Raw genomic sequence first — 21,287 nt, forward strand, 5'->3', positions numbered from 1 at the left:
TTGGACTTTGTCTTCATTTGTTTCTCTGGTTTGCCATTTATAAAGCGCTAACAGCTCCTTTAGGGCAAGCTCTGAGCAGACAGGACCTCTCTTCTGTTCACGGTCGAGTTCAGGACTGAGCTGTGTACATGGTAGGTGTTCAGACAGTATTTGTACAGTGAACATGTTATGGAAAAGCCGGGGTTTTAAATTTTCCTTTAACAGTGACTCTCTGTAGCATTCAGCAAATTACTTTGTAGAGGTCAAGTTTCCTCAGCCAAAAAAATTCAGAGCAGCTCCATTTTGTGAAGATGTTTGGCCAACTAGAACCAACCTCTTTTCCCCACTCAAGTCCTGAACTAATCCTGACATACAGGTACAATAGCTATTGTTATTGTTACTATTGTTGGTGTTGACTGACTTAGGACTGACTTTATCCAGGCCTGTGGCTGGAATAGAAGTAGAATTCAGGAGCTGACCCCAATCCTGTGCAGCTGTTTGGGAAAGAAAGCTTTGGTTGTTTCCGTTTCACTGGTAGAAGAGTGTGGGCTACCTACCTGTGTGTGGAGTCAGGGTTTCTGATTGATCATTGATGTGGTAAGGGCTTCCAGATGTAAACTGTCTCATTCCTGTTACGTCACTGAAATGTAGTAGAGCCAGAGAATGGAGTCTGTTCTTGTCTTTTAATCACACGGGGATTATTAAGACATTCCTTGTCTTATATTTAATCGATATGCAATATTTTATACGCTTCCACGGCTCTTGCCACGTTAGGAAGGTAACATCCACATTAGCTAACTAATTTTCACATTAGCCATAAAAATATGGTTACTGTTCAGTACCGTGAAGAACACACACAGGTAGTTTGCATCTGGAAATGCTAATAATTGCCAGCCATTAATACTGTAAATTCAATTCGAATGTTTTAAATGTCTCCTCTTTCAAGACTGAGAGCTAAGATTAGAATTTAGAATTGAGTACCAGTCTGCACAAGTCTTAAAAGGAAAAACAAATGAATGTGACTCAGAGCGCAGCTGGAGGCAGGCCTGCAGTTATTATTCTAAAGCTGTGATTGGCATGGATGTCCAGAAATTCAAATGAGAATGCTTCTTTGTCATGCCTGAGAGGGTCCCGAGGTGGCCAGTGTCACCGATGTCGTCCGCAGATTCTGGTAACAAAAATTCCAAGAGTCCAATTTCTGATTTAGTCTACTAGTCTTTTTCTTCTGCGTCCCAGACTTGAAGACGGGTGAGGGAATTTTCACTACTGAGCCATGTTTACCATTCACATAACCAGTGGTCCTCAGAGACCATCCCACACTGTTTCAAAAGACAGACCATGTCATCTGTCTATCAACTGCTATTTGTCCAATCAGAACTCAGATGCACTGGCTGACCCCTCTGAAGACAGAATCAAAGAGTAGCAACCAGCCAGTGTGTTGGGTGTGTGTGTGTGTGTGTGTATGTGTTTATCATGTAGGGGAATGTGCCTTCAAATAGTATGTGTATGCTGGTGTATGCATGCTTGTAGAGGCTAGAGAGAGCTCAACACCAGACGCCATTCTTTGGGAGCTGTCTGCTAATTTCTTTTAGACAGTCTCTCACTGGCCTGTCAGGAAGCCTCAGGATCCATCCCTCTGCCTTCCAGGTGCCGAGGCTCCCATACTCTGTGCAGACTTTTGTACTTAGGTTCTGGGGATCAAAATCTGACAGTTTTGCTCTTCAAGGCAAGCATGTTCCCAGCAACAGTCTTCCCGTGTGCACACCTCGTTTACGTACGATTTTAAATTAGCCTTTACTGTGAAATGAAAGAAGTGCTTGCCTGGGTGCTGTATGCTGCTCATTTCTCACTCGTGCTACAGCTTCCAGTGCTGTTCATAAGACTGCTCATCATGGTGGTTTTCAAAGTGTGTGTGTGTGTGTGTTTGTGTATGCGTGTGTGCATGTGAGTATGCCTTTGTGTATGTGGTAAGCTATGACCTTTTGCAGTTTTTTTTTTTAGTTATTCAAATGAATTACTGATTAAAACTGGACTTTGATAATCATGATATTGGAGATGATTATGGCTTAAAGAGTACATAGACAACTATTTCTGAACATTAATGAAGTTAGGTCCCCCCGCCCCCCCCCCCCCCCATGGAGCATTTGGTATATCGCTTGGTGCTTTCTTCTGGAATGGTTACGTGAAGAATATAAAGTGTAATATAGATTTTCATTTTAATGGGAGTGTTGTAATACCCTCATATTTTTTCCCACTTCTCATTAGTTTTTATAACCTATGAATTACCTAAAACAACTTCAGTCATTGGGATCTTGACTTGACACTTATCTTACTGTGTGTGGAGGTGTTGTCTGAGAGATGGCATCTGTATTTATGGTGCTGATATCTAAAGGTAGATGTTAGGACTGTTGTCAAACGTGCACACGATGCCAGGCACAGTGTGGGCTTTGTGTTGTCAAAAAAGATAATGAAGGCGCAGTTATATATAGTAGTAGCTTATGCCGAGGTAATGAGAACATGGGTTTGCCACCACTCCTTATAGACTGGTGTGACGGATTGTATATGCTTGGCCCACGGAGTGGCACTATTAGGAGGTGTGTCCTTGTTGGAGTAGGTGTGGTCCTGTTGGAGTACGCGTGTCACTGTGCGTGGGGGCTTTAAGATCTTTGTCCTAGCTGCCTGGAAGCCAGTCTTCTGCTGGCAGCCTTTGGAACAAGAGGTGGAAGAACTCTTAGCTCCTGCAACCCCACATCTGCCTGGACACTGCCATGACGATAATGGACTGCACCTCTGACCCTGTAAGCCAGCTCCAATGAGTGCCATCCTTATAAGAGTTGCTTTGGTCATGGTACCCATTCACAGCAGTAAAACCCTAACTAAGACCACGGCTCTAGTAAAGATTTTGCATTATTTATTTTTGGCTTATTTCTCCAGTCTATTTGCTCACTGACAAATCATTACATTATTACTTGCTTAAGAAAATACTCTATCCCAAGGCTTCACGCCTGAGTTATCCTCTTGTAGGTTGTTGATATTTGTACTAATTTGTAGGTAGAGACAAATACTGGCTACGTTGTTAGTCCTTTATGTCTGTGTATCCTGCCATTGTGGGTTCAGCCAGCTGTGGCTCAAAAATATTTTAATTAATTAATTAATTAACTAACTTTATATCCCAATATCACCCCATCCTCCTCACAGTATCCCCTTCCACAGACCCTCCCTCCTTTTCTCCTATAAGAAAGGGACCCCTCCCCCCACGGTACCACCCTCCCTGGCACATCAAGTCCCTGTATCCTTGCTTACTGAGGCCAGACAAGGCAGCCCTGTTAAGAGAAAAGGATCTATAGACAGGCAACAGATTTAGGGATCAGTTACTGGGAGATCCTCATGAAGTCCAAGCTGTAGTTCTGCTACATATGTGGAAGGGCCTGGTTCCAGCCCATGCTCACTCTTTGGCTCCCAAGGGTCCAGGTTAGTTTACTTTATTGATCTTCCTGTGGAATCTCTGTTATCTCTTGGTCCTTTAATACTTCTCACAATTCTTCCACAAGACTCTGTGAGGTCTGTCTAATGTTTGGCTGTGCGTTCTCTGCATCTGTTTCTATCAGCTGCTGGATGGAGCCTCTCCGAGGACAGTAATGCGAGGCTACGATCTGCAAGCATAACAGAGTATCATTAATATTTCACTAATAATTGGTTCTTGCCCATGGGGTGGGTCTCGAGTTGAGCCAGTCATTGGTTGGCCTTTCCCTCTGTCTCTGCTCTTTTCCCTGCACATCTTGTAGGCAGGACACATTTTGGGTCAAAGGTTTTGTGGATGGGTTGCTGTCCTTATCTGTCCACCAGGAGTCCTGCCTGAAATGTTCGACATCCTTAGTCATCAGGGAAATATAAATCAAAACAACTCTAAGATTCTACCTTCAGAATAGCTAAGGTCAAAAACTCGAGGGACATCACATGCTGATGAGAATGTGGAGCAAAGGGAGTGCCCCGCCATTGCTGGTGGGGGTGAAAATCGTCCAACCACTCTGGAAGTCAATTTGGCGGTTTCTCAGAAAATTGGGGATAGTGCTACCTCAAGACCTAGCTGTACTACTCCTGGGCATATACGCAAAAGATGCTCCAATATTCCATAAGGACGTTTGTTCAACTATGTTCATAGCAACTTTATTCGTAATAGTCACAAACTGGAAATAACCGAAATATCCTTCAACTGAAGAATGGATAAAGAAAATCTGGTTCATTTAAACAATGACATATTACTCAGCTATTAAAAACAAGGACATGCCGGGTATGGTGGTACACAGGCACAGGCAGGCGGATTTCTGAGTTCGAGGCCAGCCTGGTCTACAAAGTGAGTTCCAGGACAGCCAGGGCTATACAGAGAAACCCTGTCTCGAAAAAAACAAGCAAACAAACCAAAACCCAAACCAAACAAACCCCCCAAACCCCCAAACAAACAAACAAAACAACAACAACAACAAAACAAGGACATAATGAAATTTGCAGGAAAATGGCTGGAACTAGAAAATATCATCCTGAGTGAGGTAACCTAGATCCAAAAGATCATGTGTACTGGCTAGTTTTGTGTCAACTCGACACAGCTGGAGTTATTACAGAAAAAGGAGCTTCAGTTGAGGAAATGCCTCCATGAGATCGAACTGTAAGGCATTTTCTCAATAAGTGATCAAGGGGGAAAGGCCCCTTGTGGGTGGGACCATCTCTGGGCTGGTAGTCTTGGTTCTATAAGAGAGCAGGCTGAGCAAGTCAGGGGAAGCAAGCCAGTAAAGAACATCCCTCCGTGGCCTCTGCATCAGCTCCTGCTTCCTGACCTGCTTGAGTTCCAGTCCTGACTTCCTTGGTGATGAACAGCAGTATGGAAGTGTAAGCCGAATAAACCCTTTCCTCCCCAACTTGCTTCTTGGTCATGATGTTTGTGCAGGAATAGAAACCCTGACTAAGACATCATGCATAGTCTGTACTCCCTTATAAGTGGGTATTAGCAATAAAGTACAGGATAACCATGCTATAATCCACAGACTCAAAGCCAATAGAAGGAAAGTCTAACCCTTCCCAGAAGGGGAAATAAGATGGATACCAGAGTTGGATGGAGGGAGGAAGTGGGTGAGAGAGGGGAGAAGGGAGAGGGGGGAGAGGGGAGGGAGTGGGGCAAGGAGAGATCAGGTGTAGGGAGATCAGGGGAGAGAGAACAGAAGTTGGCCGGGGGGGGGGTGGGCTTGAGGGGGTGTCATTTCTAGGATATGCCAGGGACCTGGGACAGTTGGGAGAGGTTCTAGGGTGGCAGTGAGGGTGACTCTAGCTGAGACTTCTAGCAGTGGGAATATGGATCAAAAATATTTTTAGAAGATTGTTTCTGGGGTGGGGAGATAGCTCATTGGGCATAAATGCTTGCTGTATAAAGACCCGAGTTCTGATTCCCAGTACCCATGGTAAGAAACCATGGGTAGCTGTGTGTGCCAGTTACTCAGCTCTGTAGGGGACAGAGAACAAAGCGGAAGGCCAGGTTTTGCTGGCTACCAGCCTAGCTTCAGGATTAGGGAGTTATCCAGTCTTGAAGGATTCTGGTAAAGAGAGATGCAGAGAGAAAGGGGGAGGGGGAGAGGGAGAGAGCTCGAGCGAGGGTGGGGGTGGGGGTGGGGGTGGGGGAACGACAAAGCAGGACATCTTCCGGAGCAGAGACAAGCTGTGACTGTATGCTACTGGGTATGTTGTATCTGTTACTGAAATCTTGGGCTGTTGTCACATGCACACCGATATATAGCTATGTGAGCTCTTACATATTCAGTTGAAATGGCAGTTTGTGTGTCAACCTCTCTGTTGTTTATGTTTGGTGCCACTGGACTCTGAGCCCACTGAGTTCCACCATCCCATAAGGACATATGCTCAACTATGTTCATAGCAGCTTTGTTTGTAATAGCTAGAAAAGGCAAACAGCCATCGATGTGACTCTCTCTATTAACCACTTGGGCATGTTAAGTTCTTTATCTCTAGTCGTGAGCTGTGGTCTGGGTCCTGAGACTATAACTTTCTGTTAACATGTCTTTCCGAGGGTGGCCGTGTATGAGGCCCTCTCTGATGAGGAACCTGAAGGAGAGGGCCCCCAGCAGATGGTCCCACCTACTGTCCACAAGTGTCTGCTCTGGGTTTGACATTGGAGGTGTGAACTCAGATCCTGTCTCCAGTCCTTGGGACACTGAGGTTCAGAGAGTGAAGGCCGTGGGGCTGGTTGGTGTGTGAGCTGAGACACAGATCCTAGAACTACAATGATTCCTGTTTAAAAAGTGGTGTTCTGTCTGGTGGCTTTTTTGTTGTTGTTGTTGTTGTTGTTGAGTTCAGTTCAGTTCAGAATTCCTAATTGAGCACCAGCTCCCCCTGGACAGGGGAAGAGAAACTAGTGAGTTAAATAGATACACTCCCATTTCAATGTTGCAATCGAATGCTACTAGGTTGTAACTGAATGCCTCCAGGTTGCAAGCTCTGGGTGATATTTGTTTGGTTCTGAAGCACTTGTTGTAGTTTCTCAGTCACCTTGGCTATCCAGTGAATATTTTCAGAGCCAATGCACAAACAGGCGATGGAGAAGGAATCACTTTCTGTGTTTCCTGTGGTCTTTCTTTGTGTCTGCACTCTGAGTCCTGCTCCTGCCTCCTGCTTCCTTCCTGACTGGTTTTGTTCATAGCTCCCTGAATGCTCTACCGTTTTGGTCACTGCCACCAGTGCTTTACAGAGCAAATGTGGCATCCCAGGAATTGTTGGCACAGGACATGTAGGAATGGATCACACCAGATCCAGCCAGCACTCTCCTGGAGAAATGCTCTCACATTCAGCTTTTCCCGGGAATTCCTACCTGATTCAGTTCTCAGGGCAGAGAATCGTGTGTGAAGGTGAAGATCAGAATTCATTCAGTAGTGCTGTGCTCTTAGGTATTTGTGTGTGTTCATGTGAGTGTACATATGTGTGTACATGGGTGGATGCCAGAAATTGAGTTGATATCAGGTTTATTCCTCAATCAATCTGTTAAAGTCTCTCTCTCTCTCTCTCTCTCTCTCTCTCTCTCTCTCTCTCTGTGTGTGTGTGTGTGTACTATGTATATGCCAGAAAGAGTACTTGATCATTGAGAACTGGAATTTCAGGCAGTCATGAGCCACCACACAGATGCTGTAAATGGAACCAGGATCCTCTGTTAAGAGCAGCCTGTGCTCTTAACCTCTGAGCCATCTCTGCAGCCCTCCTACCTAAGGTTTTGAGGCAGCGTCTCTCACTGAACTCTGAGCTAGGCAGTTCTGCATGTTGGCTGGCTGGTTAGTGAGCTCCTAGGATCCACCATCCTCTGGCATGTCTGTGCCACAGCTACAGATGCACACTGCCACGCCATGCCTCGCATTTCCTCTGCGAGTTGGGATCAAACCCAGGTCCCCATGCTTGTGTGAGAAGAACATCATGAATAGAGCTTGTTCTCCAGCTCCTTGGTTCCTGATTAAAAAAACAAACAAACAAACAAAAACAACACTTTTTATTGATTCTTTGTGAAATTCACATCATGCACCCCTATCCCACTCATTTCCCTGCTCCTTTATATCATATCTGCTCTCAGCCCTTGCAACCCCCCACAAAACAATATAAAAAATAGAAATAAAAAAAAAACCAAACAACAAAAACATCTCACCATGAAGCTGCAATGTGTCATAGTATGCTCCACTGTATACCCTTTGCCCACACAGCTTCACTTACAGATGTTCATTGCAGTGAGTCATTGGTCTGTTTTGAGGCCTCTGGCTTCTGCTACAGGATCAATACTGGGTCCTCACAAGATTCCCCCTAGATGTCCTGTTGTTGCCCTGTGTCATGGAGATCCTGCAGCTTTGGGTCTGCAGGACTGGTCCCTTCACACACTCCAGCATCTCCATCAGATGGAGTAGATGTTAGTGTGGGCCAGCTCATAGCCTGGGATAGGAGTCTAGGTGGTAGCTGAGCTGGTCCTCACACCAGCTGTCCTTCACACGTGCCACCAGGGCCAGCTCTTCCTCTCACACCCATGTCCCCAGGGCCAGGGTTGTTGATCCTTAAGTGTGAGCATGACAAGCACACCACACACCTGGATTCTGTCTCTACCTGATGTCACAGCCTGTGACTTTAAAAAAGACTCCAAGCCGACTTCTTTGGTTTCATGGAATGTGCCATGATGGACAGAGGCAGACGGATCAAGACTCACACACTGGCCATTGGGAAGGGGAAGTATCTCTATGAAGCCTGCTCATATCGCTCCTAAGTGGCACAGGAGGCTTTTGCTCTTCCTTCAGCTCTTGAAGTAGTCCTGAGAACGTGGAGGGTCATTCTTGTTCTTCTATGTGAGGACCAGGAAGTGGGGAAGGAAATGAGGAGAGTCTTCCTGCAAGCTCTCTTCTCCAGGACTGGGCTGTGTGCTCAGGGCCATGAGAAGGGACCAGGAGAGAGTGGGAGAGCCAGCAGCTACCTGGTGGTACTTGTTTATATCCCTCCCCTGGAAATTGTGTGGATAACTCATTATGGTCGTCCACTGCTGCCTGTGACCTCCTGGGGGGCTTTCTTGCATTCCTTTGCAGATTTATGAGTAGATATGCAGCACCCCCACTGGAGTTCCTTGCGAAATCGCAGAGACCACGATTATTTGGGTTCTAAATTGTCCTTGTCCAGTTTTAAGCAAATGAATAAAATTTTCACCCTCTGGGTGAAACGAGGAACATTGCTGTGGTAACAGCACATTTGGTTTCCAAGGAAACAACATTATCCATCGTTCCTTCCTATTCCTCAAGCCTGATTTTTTTAAAATTAAATCTGTATCTGCATATCGTGTGTGCATATGTATCTTGCATGCTAGGGCTCACATTAGAGATCAGAGGCAACTTGCGAGTAGGTTCTCTCCTCCCATGTAGGTCCCAGGGATTGAACTAAAGTCTCTGGGAAGGTAGGTTCACCCACTGAGACATCTTGCTGGCTCCAAGCCTGAGTTTTGTAAAGAAATAAAATGAGCCATTAAACCTCCTCCTGTTAAAGCTTTAGTTCTGAGAGCAACTCCCAGGAAACAGTTTTCTCCTCCTCTTCTTAATATTGTGGACAGTATTCTGCCGAACACCCATGCATCCTAAGTGGCCTCAGAATCAATTACTGCCTTGATTAGAACACATAACTGATGACTGCATCATACTGCAGAGGCACAGTTCTTCATCCAAGTTGTTTTCCATCCTGTGGCTCTGTAATTACCAACTTGGGATTCAGTGTGTCCCATGAAAGCGTAGGCTATGGTGTGTATGCATATTTTACCTGTGGCGTGCATTTGCATTCTGGCTAACTGGATGGATCCAGTAAATTTGTCTTTTCCAGATGACTTTATTACTACATCCAAGCATCACTTCTGCAGATTGAATCACTGGTAACTAAAATATCTGTGGACATTGTCTAAACTACTTAATTCTGTTCAACTTTGTTCAACACATATATGCACTAACATCAGAGAACTCTGGAGTAGTTTATAAGCTTACAGGGAGTCAGTGAGAAATACCCATTGAAGACTTTTTGACCCTCCAGGGTCCTCTCTGCTGCACACATACACAGACAAACAAATATACACAGTCTGCTGTCGACAAAACAAATATATACACAGGCACAGAATCATACAAACAAGCACAGAAAGACCCCTGTAGACAAACATCGCGACACACAGACATACATGCAGATATATATACAAACATACAATCAAATATAGACACATACACAAACATAAAGAGACTCATACAGACACAGAGACAGACAGGCACACACAGACATATAAATACCCGGAAACACACACAGCACACAGCCCCTTCTCTCTCTCTCTCTCTCTCTCTCTCTCTCTCTCTCTCTCTCTCTCTCTCTCTCTCTCTCTCACACACACACACACACACACACACAGAGATAGCCTCTCTCTGTCTATCTCTCCTTCACACATAAACATAGCCAGTCTCTCTCTCTGTGTCTCTCTTACACACAGACAGACAGACAGACAGACAGACACACACACACACTTCAACCCGTTCAGCCTCGCACATGCTGCTGACTTGAGATGGTTACATTATTTTGTTTTGAGGAATATGCTCTGTGTATGCCTAGGTGCCAGCAGGATTTGGTCTACATTGCAGTGAAAAATATAACAAGACCAGCAAGGCAAAATAAAACACTAAAAACAAAATGCATGATCAACCAGGAATAAAATGAGGCATTGAAGTTGTTTTTAGGAGATTCCAGAGTTTTCTATAAGGTTACGGACATGGTTCCTGCTGGAAGCCTACAGGGATTCAAGAATTTAGCTTACCCTTGGTGATCAGATTTTATGAAAAACAGGAAGCATAAAACAATGGTTCTGTCCTTTGCTGGAAAAGCTTCATGTATTTGGTATCTGGGTATTTGTTTACATACAGCCGTCTCCTCTTAGTGACAGAACTTGCTGCCCATTCAGTTTGAACTCCGGGAAATGTGATTGGCTTCCACCCTTGAAGACATAAGAGATCAGTGGGGGTGACCAGCTGTGATTGGCCACTGCCCTTACAGACAGACCGGATCAGTGGGGGTGTGCTTCGATTGGCTGCTGCCCTTACAGACATACAAGATCAGAGGGGGTGTGCTGTATTTTGTTGCTTTTCGTACTTCTTTCCCCAGAAAAGATACTGCATGGGAAAAGATACTGGTTGTAGAAGCAGAAGCCAGGGAAGCGAGCTGAGAGCAGGAACCTCCTCCCCTTGTTGTGTGGTAGCAGTGGTGTCTCCCAGGAGATTGTGTGGAATTCACAATCACTGCCTGCAGAGTGTTAAGGAGTCCAAACCTGTTCTTGACTCTTGACTCGTCTCCAGACCATCTGTGGACAACACAGGTGTGAGCCATGCTGTCAAGAAGCCCGACTGTGCAGAAAGTGGGCTGGGTGTGAAGGTGTGGCTGCAGCTGGAGTGTGCAACCGGCTACTGCAGCGTGTCTTACTCTTAGACGAGGAGAGACAGCAACGAAGGGTTGGATGGGGCCTCTGCAGAGGGAGAGGGCTCTGGACATGGGTGGGCTTTGACTACACTGCATGATCTACATTCTCCAGCTAAGTCTCGTATCCTAAACCTCCAGATCCTTCCAGAGGGGCACTGCCAGTTGTGAACCAACCACTCAACCCAAAGCTTTTGGGAGGACTTTTCTTTCCAAGGCATAAACCATCTTACATTCTCTAAAAAGAAGGTACTGAGAAAAACTTTTCTTTACAGGAGTTGTATCCACTGAATAGTACTAAAAATTGAGGCTGGCAGGATATAAAAATGTTAACTTGGTTAAAAAAACCAAACAAACCCATTTCATGTTAGCATAAATTACATATATTTCTGAGAAATAATATGCAGGCCCCCAAAGTAGTAGAAATGGTAGCAGTTGACGCACAGTCTCCCATCTCCCCTTACAGAAGACAGCTGGGTTCTTGTATCGTCTCTGATCCAGTCTGTTGAGATATGATGTGTCCACTGAGGTAGACGGAGAAAAATACAACCTAAGGCAGATATGGTATTGGAAAAGAGGGTGTTTGGGTGGCTGCTTCAGCATCCTGTGGCTGTTCAGCCCCTGACACTGCAGAACCCCACTTGGAGTGTGTTTATGTGTAAAGGTTAGATGCCATGTGGAATCTGAACCAATGAACACTCCATTCCATCTCTGCAAACCTCCCCGCTTTACAGTACACGTCACGTTTTTCTCACTCATGCATGAGTTGGTAATGTTTTGTATTGGTCATTTAAAAAGAATGGTTAGCCGAGTTGATGCCAACCTTCCAATTTTTTTTTTTTATACATCTTCTTCTGTGATAACCAGAAGAAGAAGTCTGCGTCTTAATTACCATTCACATGTTGTATCAAAAAGGCACCAATAAAGGCTGAGCACTGAGAGCCTGCCAAGCGCATGATGGCACACTCACATTCTATAAAAATCCAGATTTTCACTTGAAAAGTCTATTTCTTTGTCATCACACCAAATACTCTTAGCTGTTATTCTTAAAGTGGCCGAGTCGCCTCATGCATTTTCCGAACGTCTGTCAAAGGCTTCAGTCTGAAGAACTGACTGCTAGCTTTCCTTTCAAGAAAGAAACTGGGTTCAGTAAGGGCGCCGCCAGCTGAACTTATGGCTCATGGTTTCCTGGCTGTCCCTTTGTGATAACTGTCTTGCCCATGCCTGCAGTAGAAATGCTTTGTATTTCTTGCTTCATCATATGGAACGTAAATGCTGGTCTACACAAGCACTCAGGAACTTAGTAATTCTTACAGTGTTGGCAAGAACATTCTAACTGAAACTGGTATTTGTTTTTTGTTGTTGTTTGTTTGTTTGTTGTTGGAGCATTGACTATGGAGGTCACCATGGAGGCTCCTTTAGGGTGATTCATGCTAAAGTGCTGTAGCCATGCATACTTGGTGCAGATCTTGGCATAGAGAGCAGGCTTTAGAGTTATTTAGAGACAGGCTTTGTTCTTGTTCTTGTTTTGCAGTATTTAGGCTTGAACCTAGGGACTTCAGTACTCTAGGCAAGCACTAGACAACTGAGCTGTAGCTCTCCTCTTTTGTTTGGAAACAGGCCCTCGGTAGGTTCCTCAGTGTCCTGTATGTGGAGTGAGCACCAAGTGTACACAGGCAAGGCTGGGCAGAAGACTCAGCTGTTGTGAGTCTCCTCAAGCTAGGATGCTAAGATTCCCAGTAGACAGACCTGGTGCAGTGGAGTGCTGTGTTTCATCTTCTATAAGGTGGCATGTGACGGCATCGCTGGGAGGATTAAAGCTCAGAATGTGTTGCCGTCTACTCCAAGTGCATGTCGTATCAAAAAGGCACCAATAAACACTGAGCGCTGTTTCTTCAGATGAATTAGAACAGATATGCTCGCTCCTCAGTTGGCAAGGAATGCCCTAGAACACTGAAAACTCTAGTTGCTGATTCAGAGTGTCTGAGGCAGGGGAGCCTGTGCGTGCCCCGAGTCCCTCTGTGGTCTCAAACTTCTTTTTGGGGTAGCAGGGTATAAGAATCAGAATCTAGCTTTACATGATTTCCCATGCAGACCATTCAGCAAACGCACATTGGTTCTTCATGTCTGCATGGTCTTCTCATCTCACTTGACTTCACTTAGCTTCACTGGGATGGAAACATTCCTCAAGCTTTATTTTTTTTGTCTCTCCGAACAATAGTTTGACAGTCACTGATTCACTATTTACATGTTTTCTAACATTTTCCATTTTTCAGTACCTACTATCTATGAAAGCCAATTGACTGGGTTATTTTTTATTTTATTTTTTTAGAATACCTAGGCTTTAATTTTAACTAAATTTTTTATTAGGTATTTTCCTCATTTACATTTCCAATGCTATCCCAAAAGTCCCCCATACCCTCCCCCACACTCCCCTACCCCCCCACTCCCACTTTTTGGCCTTGGTGTTCCCCTGTACTGGGGCATATAAAGTTTGCAAGTCCAATGGGCCTCTCTTTCCAGTGATGGCCAACTAGGCCATCTTTTGATACATATGCAGCTAGAGTCAAGAGCTCTGGGGTACTGGTTAGTTCATAATGTTGTTCCACCTATAGAGTTGCAGATCCCTTTAGCTCCTTGGGTATTTTCTCTAGCTCTTCCATTGGGGGCCCTGTGATCCATCCAATGGCTGACAGTGAGCATCCACTTATGTGTTTGCTAGGCCCCGGCGTAGTCTCACTAGAGATAGCTCTATCAGGGTCCTATCAGCAAAATCTTGCTAGTGTATGCAATGGTTTGACTGGGCTTTTAAAGACATGAACGACTGCCCATAGCTTAACCCAGAGGCTCCAAGCTCTGTGGCTGTCTTTACGGTCTTCCTAAAGTTTCCCAAGCTTACCTTCTTTTTGTGCTTTGAATGATTCGTTCTCAGTCCTGCTGCCATGGGTGTGCCACATGAAATGTTGGTAGCTTGAATAATTATTAGTAATGTCAGCTTGCAGTCATATAGTCATATAAAAACATGGCAAGAGTTAGTTCTGCAAGACTTCGTGCTGAGTGCCAGCAACCAAACAGGAGGAGATGGTAAGTGTGTGATTATTTTAGTCTGGGTCAATACTGGGATGAAGAAAGGGATAGCGAGGTTGGGCATCTAATCCATGGAAAGTAGGTTTCCCAAGGCAGGAGCTCTAAGCTGAAAACTTGAGAAGGTGCTTGAGTTATATATGAGGCAGTGGGCATGGGGGGAATAAAAGGAGTGGGAGAAAACCCGAGTCCCTCCAGAGTTTTGATGCTCTGGGCAGGCAAACATGGGAGGACTTTCCACGAGTCCCTAGGTGGGTGTCTGGATGTGAGACGCCGTTGAACCCAGCCCACCAGGGGGTGATCAAGGGGCAATCTGAGGTCTCTGGGCCTCACTGAGGCCAGAGATAACAGGTTCTCACTCTCGGGCGTCCCAGACACTGCTGGACACAGTAGAAGAGCAGAGAACAAAATGGGGACCCCGGGGCTCACTCAGTCATCCCCAGGGCCAAAGGGGGGAGAGGGCAGGGAGAGAGGGGTGGTTCCCATGAGGGTGAGAGTCCCTGGTTTGGTCCAGTCTGTGACTGGAGCACAGAAAGGCCTTCCAGTGGGAGGTTAGACACGAACGGTTCTTTAGGGAAAAGCCTATCCCATTGTTCAAGCATGGTGGACCTTGATGAGCAGAGACAGTCTATGGTTTTAGAGCTTTATTGTAGAAAGGTAGAGAGAGAGAGAGAGAGAGAGAGAGAGAGAGAGAGAGAGAGAGAGAGAGAGAGGGGTCAGCGATGGCCACCTGGAGAGAAGAGGGAAGGGAGGGAGAGAAGGAGGGCTAGAGATGAGAGTAAGAAAGGTGAGAGCTTAAAGAGAGTGAGGAGGGGTCAAGCAGCTCTTTTATAGTGGGCTGGGCTACCTGAAGACAGGAATACTCACTTACACATGAGTTCAGAACCTTATACGCATGGCTCAAGCTCCCCCTTCTTCAAAGGATGGACGTTTCCTATGCTCCTGGATGTTCGCTGGCTGTTCTGAAATGATTGCCTCTTTCACATTTTGGAGATTTGCCCATCTATCCTGGATGTAACTGAAGCAGAGGCTCTGAGAGATAACATCTAGAGTTGAAAGATGGGTGCTCTCCCATCCTAGAACTGACACTGGCCCAGACCACTGAATTATGTCGGGACTTTATAATGTGACTGTATCCCGGGAGCCAAGATCACTTCCTGGGCTTGGGGACAATTCCTTTGAGTTGGTGGGTGGTAGAACTCCCTTGGAACACTAGGAAAGCCATTCTGGTACCTTACGGATTGTGAAGCCATTTCCAAGTGGGATAATGTTGTATGGCCAAGCCTTGGATAGCATCACTGCACATATTGTACATTTTTTTCTGAGTGCTATGAGTTCCACATACCTGACCTTTGAATGTTCTAATGTATTATTTACATGGATATAAGAGCCACTGCATTCTAAATGCCTGTGATTTATCATGACCATTTCAGAATTGAGTCCTGTGGCCATATGCTAATTCGACTTGAAGGAAATTCTGTGCTGTGTGCTGAAATTCCATGCTTAAAATTTCAGCAATGGTTCCTATGCTCTATTAATTAAAACAGACGCTTCATAACTTTTCCACACAATAGAGAAAGCATTCAGCAGCACATACTTGAATTAAAACCCTTAGAAACCTTACATTTTCTGGCCTGGCAACCTTGGATTTCTAATTTATGTGTCCCATCTGTACTGAAGGAGAAGGCAAGTTGAAATTTACAGCCATCCCAACTGGGAGTGTTAAAGTTCTTCATTATATTAAATGAGCTTATTTGTGTATTCAAATAGAAAAAACCACGATTGGACAAAATGAAATTTACATTTAATTCAAGGTGGGTTATCTCCTGAAGTTCAGACCATTCTGCTTCCCTGATAAACCCTACTCAGTCATGGGATAAACATAGGGAAAGCCAATCTTGATACAACTTTTTTAACACTGACTAGTGGGATCAAGATTGGTGTCTGCAGAAGTTAGTGTAATGAGCCCTTGCACCTGGGATTTTGTAACTGTATACCTGGGATTTTGTAACCATTTCTGGGGTTAAGTAAGAAGCTGAGATGCTGTATGTTCACAGAAGAGGCTTAAGTAGAGAAGAGCAGAGATGGGCAACAGAGATGGGAGTGGGGCTCCTAAGTATTTCAGAGCATCTCTGTCCTTGTTTTCCCAATGAGTTCTCAGGACCATGCTTGTCCCTGCCTCTGAGGTCTACAGGACTCCTGAAGCCTTCTGAGGAACTTCCTGGGCTCTAAAACCAAATGTGTTCTGGCACACTGGAGCCACAGAATGAGCCAAATTTCTATCTCCTGACGAGATGGATCATAGCTTCTGTGATTCATATGTAACTTTAGATCATGTTCTTAGCTGAGTTAATAGTTGATGGCTTCTCCAGATGCTAGCCATTGTATAGTTTCTAAAAACACGACAATAAATACAGAATTTGAAATTATGTTTCTTAACGGAGAGGCATGTATGTATATGTGCATGTATGTAAGTGGTTCTTGGTTCCAGATTTGGGAAGTTAAAGCCTTTTAAAGTTTGATGCGGAGACAAAAACTATAATCTCTCAGGGGTAGGAAGCAGGTAATGTTTTCAGATTGAGAATTCGTTATTGATTTAGAAATTGAGTTTATAGGTAGCCCTGTGGCTGCTTGGCACTCAGGACATTTGTTTGTTTGTTTGTTTGTTTGTTTGTTTTGTTTTGTACTTATTTGCTAAAGATGATGGTTTCTTACTTAGGAAGCCAGGCTGTGGGGGTATTGAGGAAATAGCTTTTCTAAAAGCAAAAGAGCACAAAGGTAAGGGGAAACTACAGTTATATACTACTGCATAAAAGTATAAGAGAGGAGAGAAAGGTGGGAGGGGAAGAAGCTGGAAGAATCCAGAGAAGTGACTGGAGCAGTTCCTTTAGATGTGGGATTCTATGAGGATGCCAGATATGCAGGCAGAGCGCTGTGTTTGCAGGCAAAGTAGCAACCTCAGGCCTATCATAGGTGCTTGTTAAATGTTATCCACCAATCAAAACAACTGCCTCTTGCAGCAGATCCACAGTGACCCATTGTTAAATGTCAGTGACTGTTTATAGTGGGGTACAGAGGGAAGCAAGTGGGGAGGGTCGTGGCCCTCATCTGAGTACCAGCCACTCCTCCCAGTCAGTTTCATGAAGTTCTACCCTAACTGCACATCGCTCTGTGCTCTGGGGTGGTGTGCTAGTGTGTACAGGTTGGGGAAGGTTAAAAGAAGGGTGTCTTCAACCACATGGCTGTGGAGAATCCATTGTCTGTGTTTCAGGCAACCCTTCACTCACTCATACAGTCGTTGGTTCCACAAGGTGAAATGTTACTTTGATTTGTCCTTGGGACCATAGGAGGAAGGGGTAGATGTTGTTCGTGTTTCCCCAGGGAAGGAATTCTTGCAGCACCAGCAACACCATTCACAAGGTTTTTATACAGAACACATTGACAATTGCATTAGTAAAATTCAAGTTTCCGAAAGCCTCTGAGAGCATTGACTGAGTAAAACAGTGGAATCTACGTTAAAGTACTGACTCAGCGCTACTGAGTAGAGGAAACAATGTCAGAAGGACATAGAGAGCACAGCAGACAAAGGACATAGCAGACAGAAAGGGCACAGAAGACAGACAAAGGATACAGCAGACAGAGGGTACAGCAAACAGACAAAGGACACAGCAGACAGACAGAGGGCACAGCAGACAGAGGACACAGCAGACAGAGGGCACAGCAGACAGACAAAGGACACAGCAGACAGACAGAGGGCACAGCAGACAGACAGAGGACACAACAGACAGAGGACACAGCATACAGACAGAGGATACAACAGACAGAGGACACAGAAGACAGACAGAGGGCACAGCAGACAGACAGAGGACACAACAGATAGAGGACACAGCATACAGACAGAGGATACAACAGACAGAGGACACAGAAGACAGACAGAGGGCACAACAGACAGTCAGAGAGCACAGCAGACAGTCAGAGGGCACAGCAGACAGACAAAGGGCACAGCAGACATACAGCGGACATGGCAGACAGACAGAGGACACAGCAGACAGAGGGTACAGCAGACAGACAGCGGACACAGCAGAAAGAAAGAGGGCACAGTAGACAGAAGACACAGCATACAGCATAGGATACACTAGACAGAGGGCACAGCAGACAGAGGACATAGCATACAGCAGAGGGTACACTAGACAGAGGGTACAGCAGACAGACAGGGCACAGCAAACAGACAGAGGACACAGCAGACAGCAGAGGGCATAGCAGACAGACAGAGGGCACAGCAGACAGATTTTCTGGCTCGGATAAAGGACTACAGTGGCAAACTTTTGCTGTAATTCAAAGGCATTGTCATTTACTTAAATAGCACAGAAAATCACTGATGTTCCCAAGGGGACCTAGGGTGCTACACCACCTCCAGTAGGATCTGTGTGACAAGTTTCACAGACTGAAGTGATTGACCTCAAAAGGGGGAGGCCTCCTGGGACTGGTTGTGGAACTCTTCACAGGAGAAAAAATTTATTAAGCCGTACTTCTCATGGCAATCTATCTGTTTTGTTTTCTTTTATTCCTTTTCTTATTTACATGTTCTTGGCAGCCTAGGCCAAGATCTTAAGTGAGAATAATGGGTAAGAATCCATCCCTAGAGATGGGGTCACAAAAATGACCTTTTCCCTGGGGAAACCAAAGCTTTACTTTTAAAATCATTTACAAAGCTATGCAGATAGATTAAAAACTTTCCCAACAATAAATTTTCATATGGCTACATGTGTGTCATTGGAGGTCGGTTTTGATGTATGGTAAAGAAAACCTGAATTAGAATTAAAATAGTTTAAATTTATGTGTTGAAGGTTTATAAAAAATCAGGCATTAGATGTTAAATAATAATTGACCATGGGGCTGGAGAGTTAGCTCAGCTGTTAAGAGTACTGGCCATAAAGATTTATTAACCTGCTCCTGGAAATACGCCACTGGCCTTGGACTCCCACTGAATATATCCATTTAGAATTGTTATATTTTGATGATTTTTATTTATAATGATGTTACTTGTTCTGTTTGTAATTCACTGAATACATAGTTTCAGAGTTGTAATGCTTGGATGATTTTTGTGCTTTACTATGCCAAATGATTTTTGTTGGTATTTGTGATTGTTTCAATGGATACAGTTTCTAAGAGATGTAATACTTGTTTTTTTAATGTATAATGTTTGGTTCTTTAATGTGTAAAATCCCCTCCTTCAGAGCTGCAAAATACACTTAGATTCAAACTGCCTCTGTGTTTGTTTCTGTTTGTCACTGCCGAATCCTTACCCACCTAGCTTCGAGGACCCTCATTCCAGGGACCCCCATACCCGAGTGGGGTGGTTCGTGGTACTAGGTGGAGTGAGTGTGTGTGTGTGTGTGTGTGTGCATATGCCTACATATAGATGACTCATTTTAAGGCATTAAAGATGTTCAGTGCAGCTATATTCAATGGCCTTTGGGTCTTTGGTATTAAATATGGAGGACTGGATGTTGTCCACCTAATATTTTTCATGAACTTTGTTGTGAAAGGTTTCTATAAGGTCCCAAGAGGATACATGAACAAAGGCTCGCTCTAGCCGTGGGTCAAGTGAGAGTGAAGTTTTCCCTCCTGTCCTTTCTAGACTCTTCTGGTCCTGACTGGAAATGACACCCTCAAGTCAGAAGTGTTAAGGAGCTCACTGAATCCTGGGGAAAGGGAGAGACAGCGTTGAGCAAGGGCTTGTGGGTATAGAATCAACTCCCCATTCTAAATTGATACTGTTCTATGCCAAAAAAATCCTTAGGTCTTGGATGTTAAGATGGGTTCATTTTTTTTTCCCCACTGAGAAACTTGTCTGTCATCCAGGAGTACAGACGCGTCATCCATATGTGGCCTCTGAGCTCTGTGTTTCCAGTATGCTGATTTATTATGTACACTGATGTGGCCTTTGGGCCCTTAGTGTTAAATATGGATGTCTGAGTGTTCTGCACTTCATCTTAATTGTGAAGAAATTACCTGTCAAGGAAGCGAGTCCTTCCTGAAGTAATCAGTCTGCAGCTTTATGGGGTCTGAGGATGCTAAGTTGCATTCAATTAAGCTTTATTGGTTCTGATTAATTTGTGGGAAGTTGCAGAATGGGAGTTTAGAATATTTAAAATGAAATTGTTTTACTGTTTATCAGAGGGCACTTAATGAAATCCAGTTGCATGTGAGTGCTGGGTTGACTCGCAGTACATGTTTAAGAATAAGGATGCTTCCAGCCTTGGCTGAGGAGCGCCTAGAACATGTTAGAGGGAGCTTGAGATGCTGGCAACACCTCAAGCCAGTGGAGCTGGCAAGAAGGTCAATAGAGATCACATTCAGGTTGCCTTAAACAGAATCTCTGAGTCGTGAGAACCCCTGCCCCCAAGGTGATGCCAATGTGCAAACAGCCTGCCCTGAGCGAGAGAACTAGAACAAAGCTCTTGGGAGCTGCATGGATGAACAAAGCTCTTGGGAGCTGCACGGACTACCCAATATTTCAACAAAATGAATGGATCAACATGATCTGTACTTAGTGTAATTCAGATAGACTTTGTGCCCACCCCTCTTTGAGAACCGTTTGGCGGTTCTAACAGGAGAGAGCAGCCATTTGTGTGCCCTTGACTGGATGCTGGCCCTGCTGTGTTTGGGGCAATTAGTCCTTTTCTGAGTGTCCAGCTTCAAGAGGGACATGTACAGAATGCAGAGGGAGGAAGAGAACATTTGTCCAGCTTCCAGATCAGCCAAACCAACCATCAGCAAGGCGACATCTTCCTTTTTGAGGCAGGGTCCTTCTCTGTACCCTAGGCCATTCTTGCCTCTGGGTTATGATTGCTACAATTGTGGGAAAATGTCTCTTTACTAGCATATACGTCCTTAGAGTGTAGGGATTCTTAGAAATGTTTTTTTTCCCCCACTATGGCTTTGTGTATGTACTTTTAAGATAAATGCTTGATTCTCTTTCCTCTTGTAATTATCAGCACTTCTGAAGTAGAGGAATTGGAAATGAGAGCTGCATCCTTAATGTCTGCTCTCAAATCCAGTCTGCAGTGAGAAGCTGGGAGAAATGCTATGGTGAGAATCTTGTCTGTTCAACCACGGGCGATAAGGAGGGATGACCCAGGGACAAGCCGTCAGTTTGGGTGTCCGGGCATGGTGTTTTTTGGAGGCCACTATTGCCAGCATTTCCTGCTGCAGACGTA

The 21,287-nt window shown here is 44.8% G+C and overlaps 1 protein-coding gene across 5 annotated transcripts in view; it reads left to right on the forward strand.

Annotated features, from left to right (window-relative positions):
- The window catches only part of St6galnac3 (ST6 N-acetylgalactosaminide alpha-2,6-sialyltransferase 3), a 532,491-nt gene that overhangs the window by 77,138 nt on the left and 434,066 nt on the right, over nt 1–21,287 (forward strand). The window contains exon 1 of one of the 5 annotated variants that reach the window (XM_029475442.2): nt 39–131. The exons of 2 other annotated variants lie outside the window; for them this stretch is intronic. In XM_029475442.2, coding sequence (XP_029331302.1) covers nt 129–131 — 3 coding nt within the window. In that variant the 5' untranslated portion in view covers nt 39–128. Of the gene's footprint in view, nt 1–38; nt 132–21,287 lie in introns of those variants that run through there. 2 more of the 5 variants (XM_029475444.2, XM_029475443.2) reach the window with 2 other exon arrangements.

The sequence above is a fragment of the Mus caroli genome, unplaced genomic scaffold, assembly GCF_978045245.1.
Source record: "Mus caroli unplaced genomic scaffold, Mus_caroli_1 scaffold_3, whole genome shotgun sequence".
Lineage (NCBI taxonomy): Eukaryota > Metazoa > Chordata > Mammalia > Rodentia > Muridae > Mus > Mus caroli.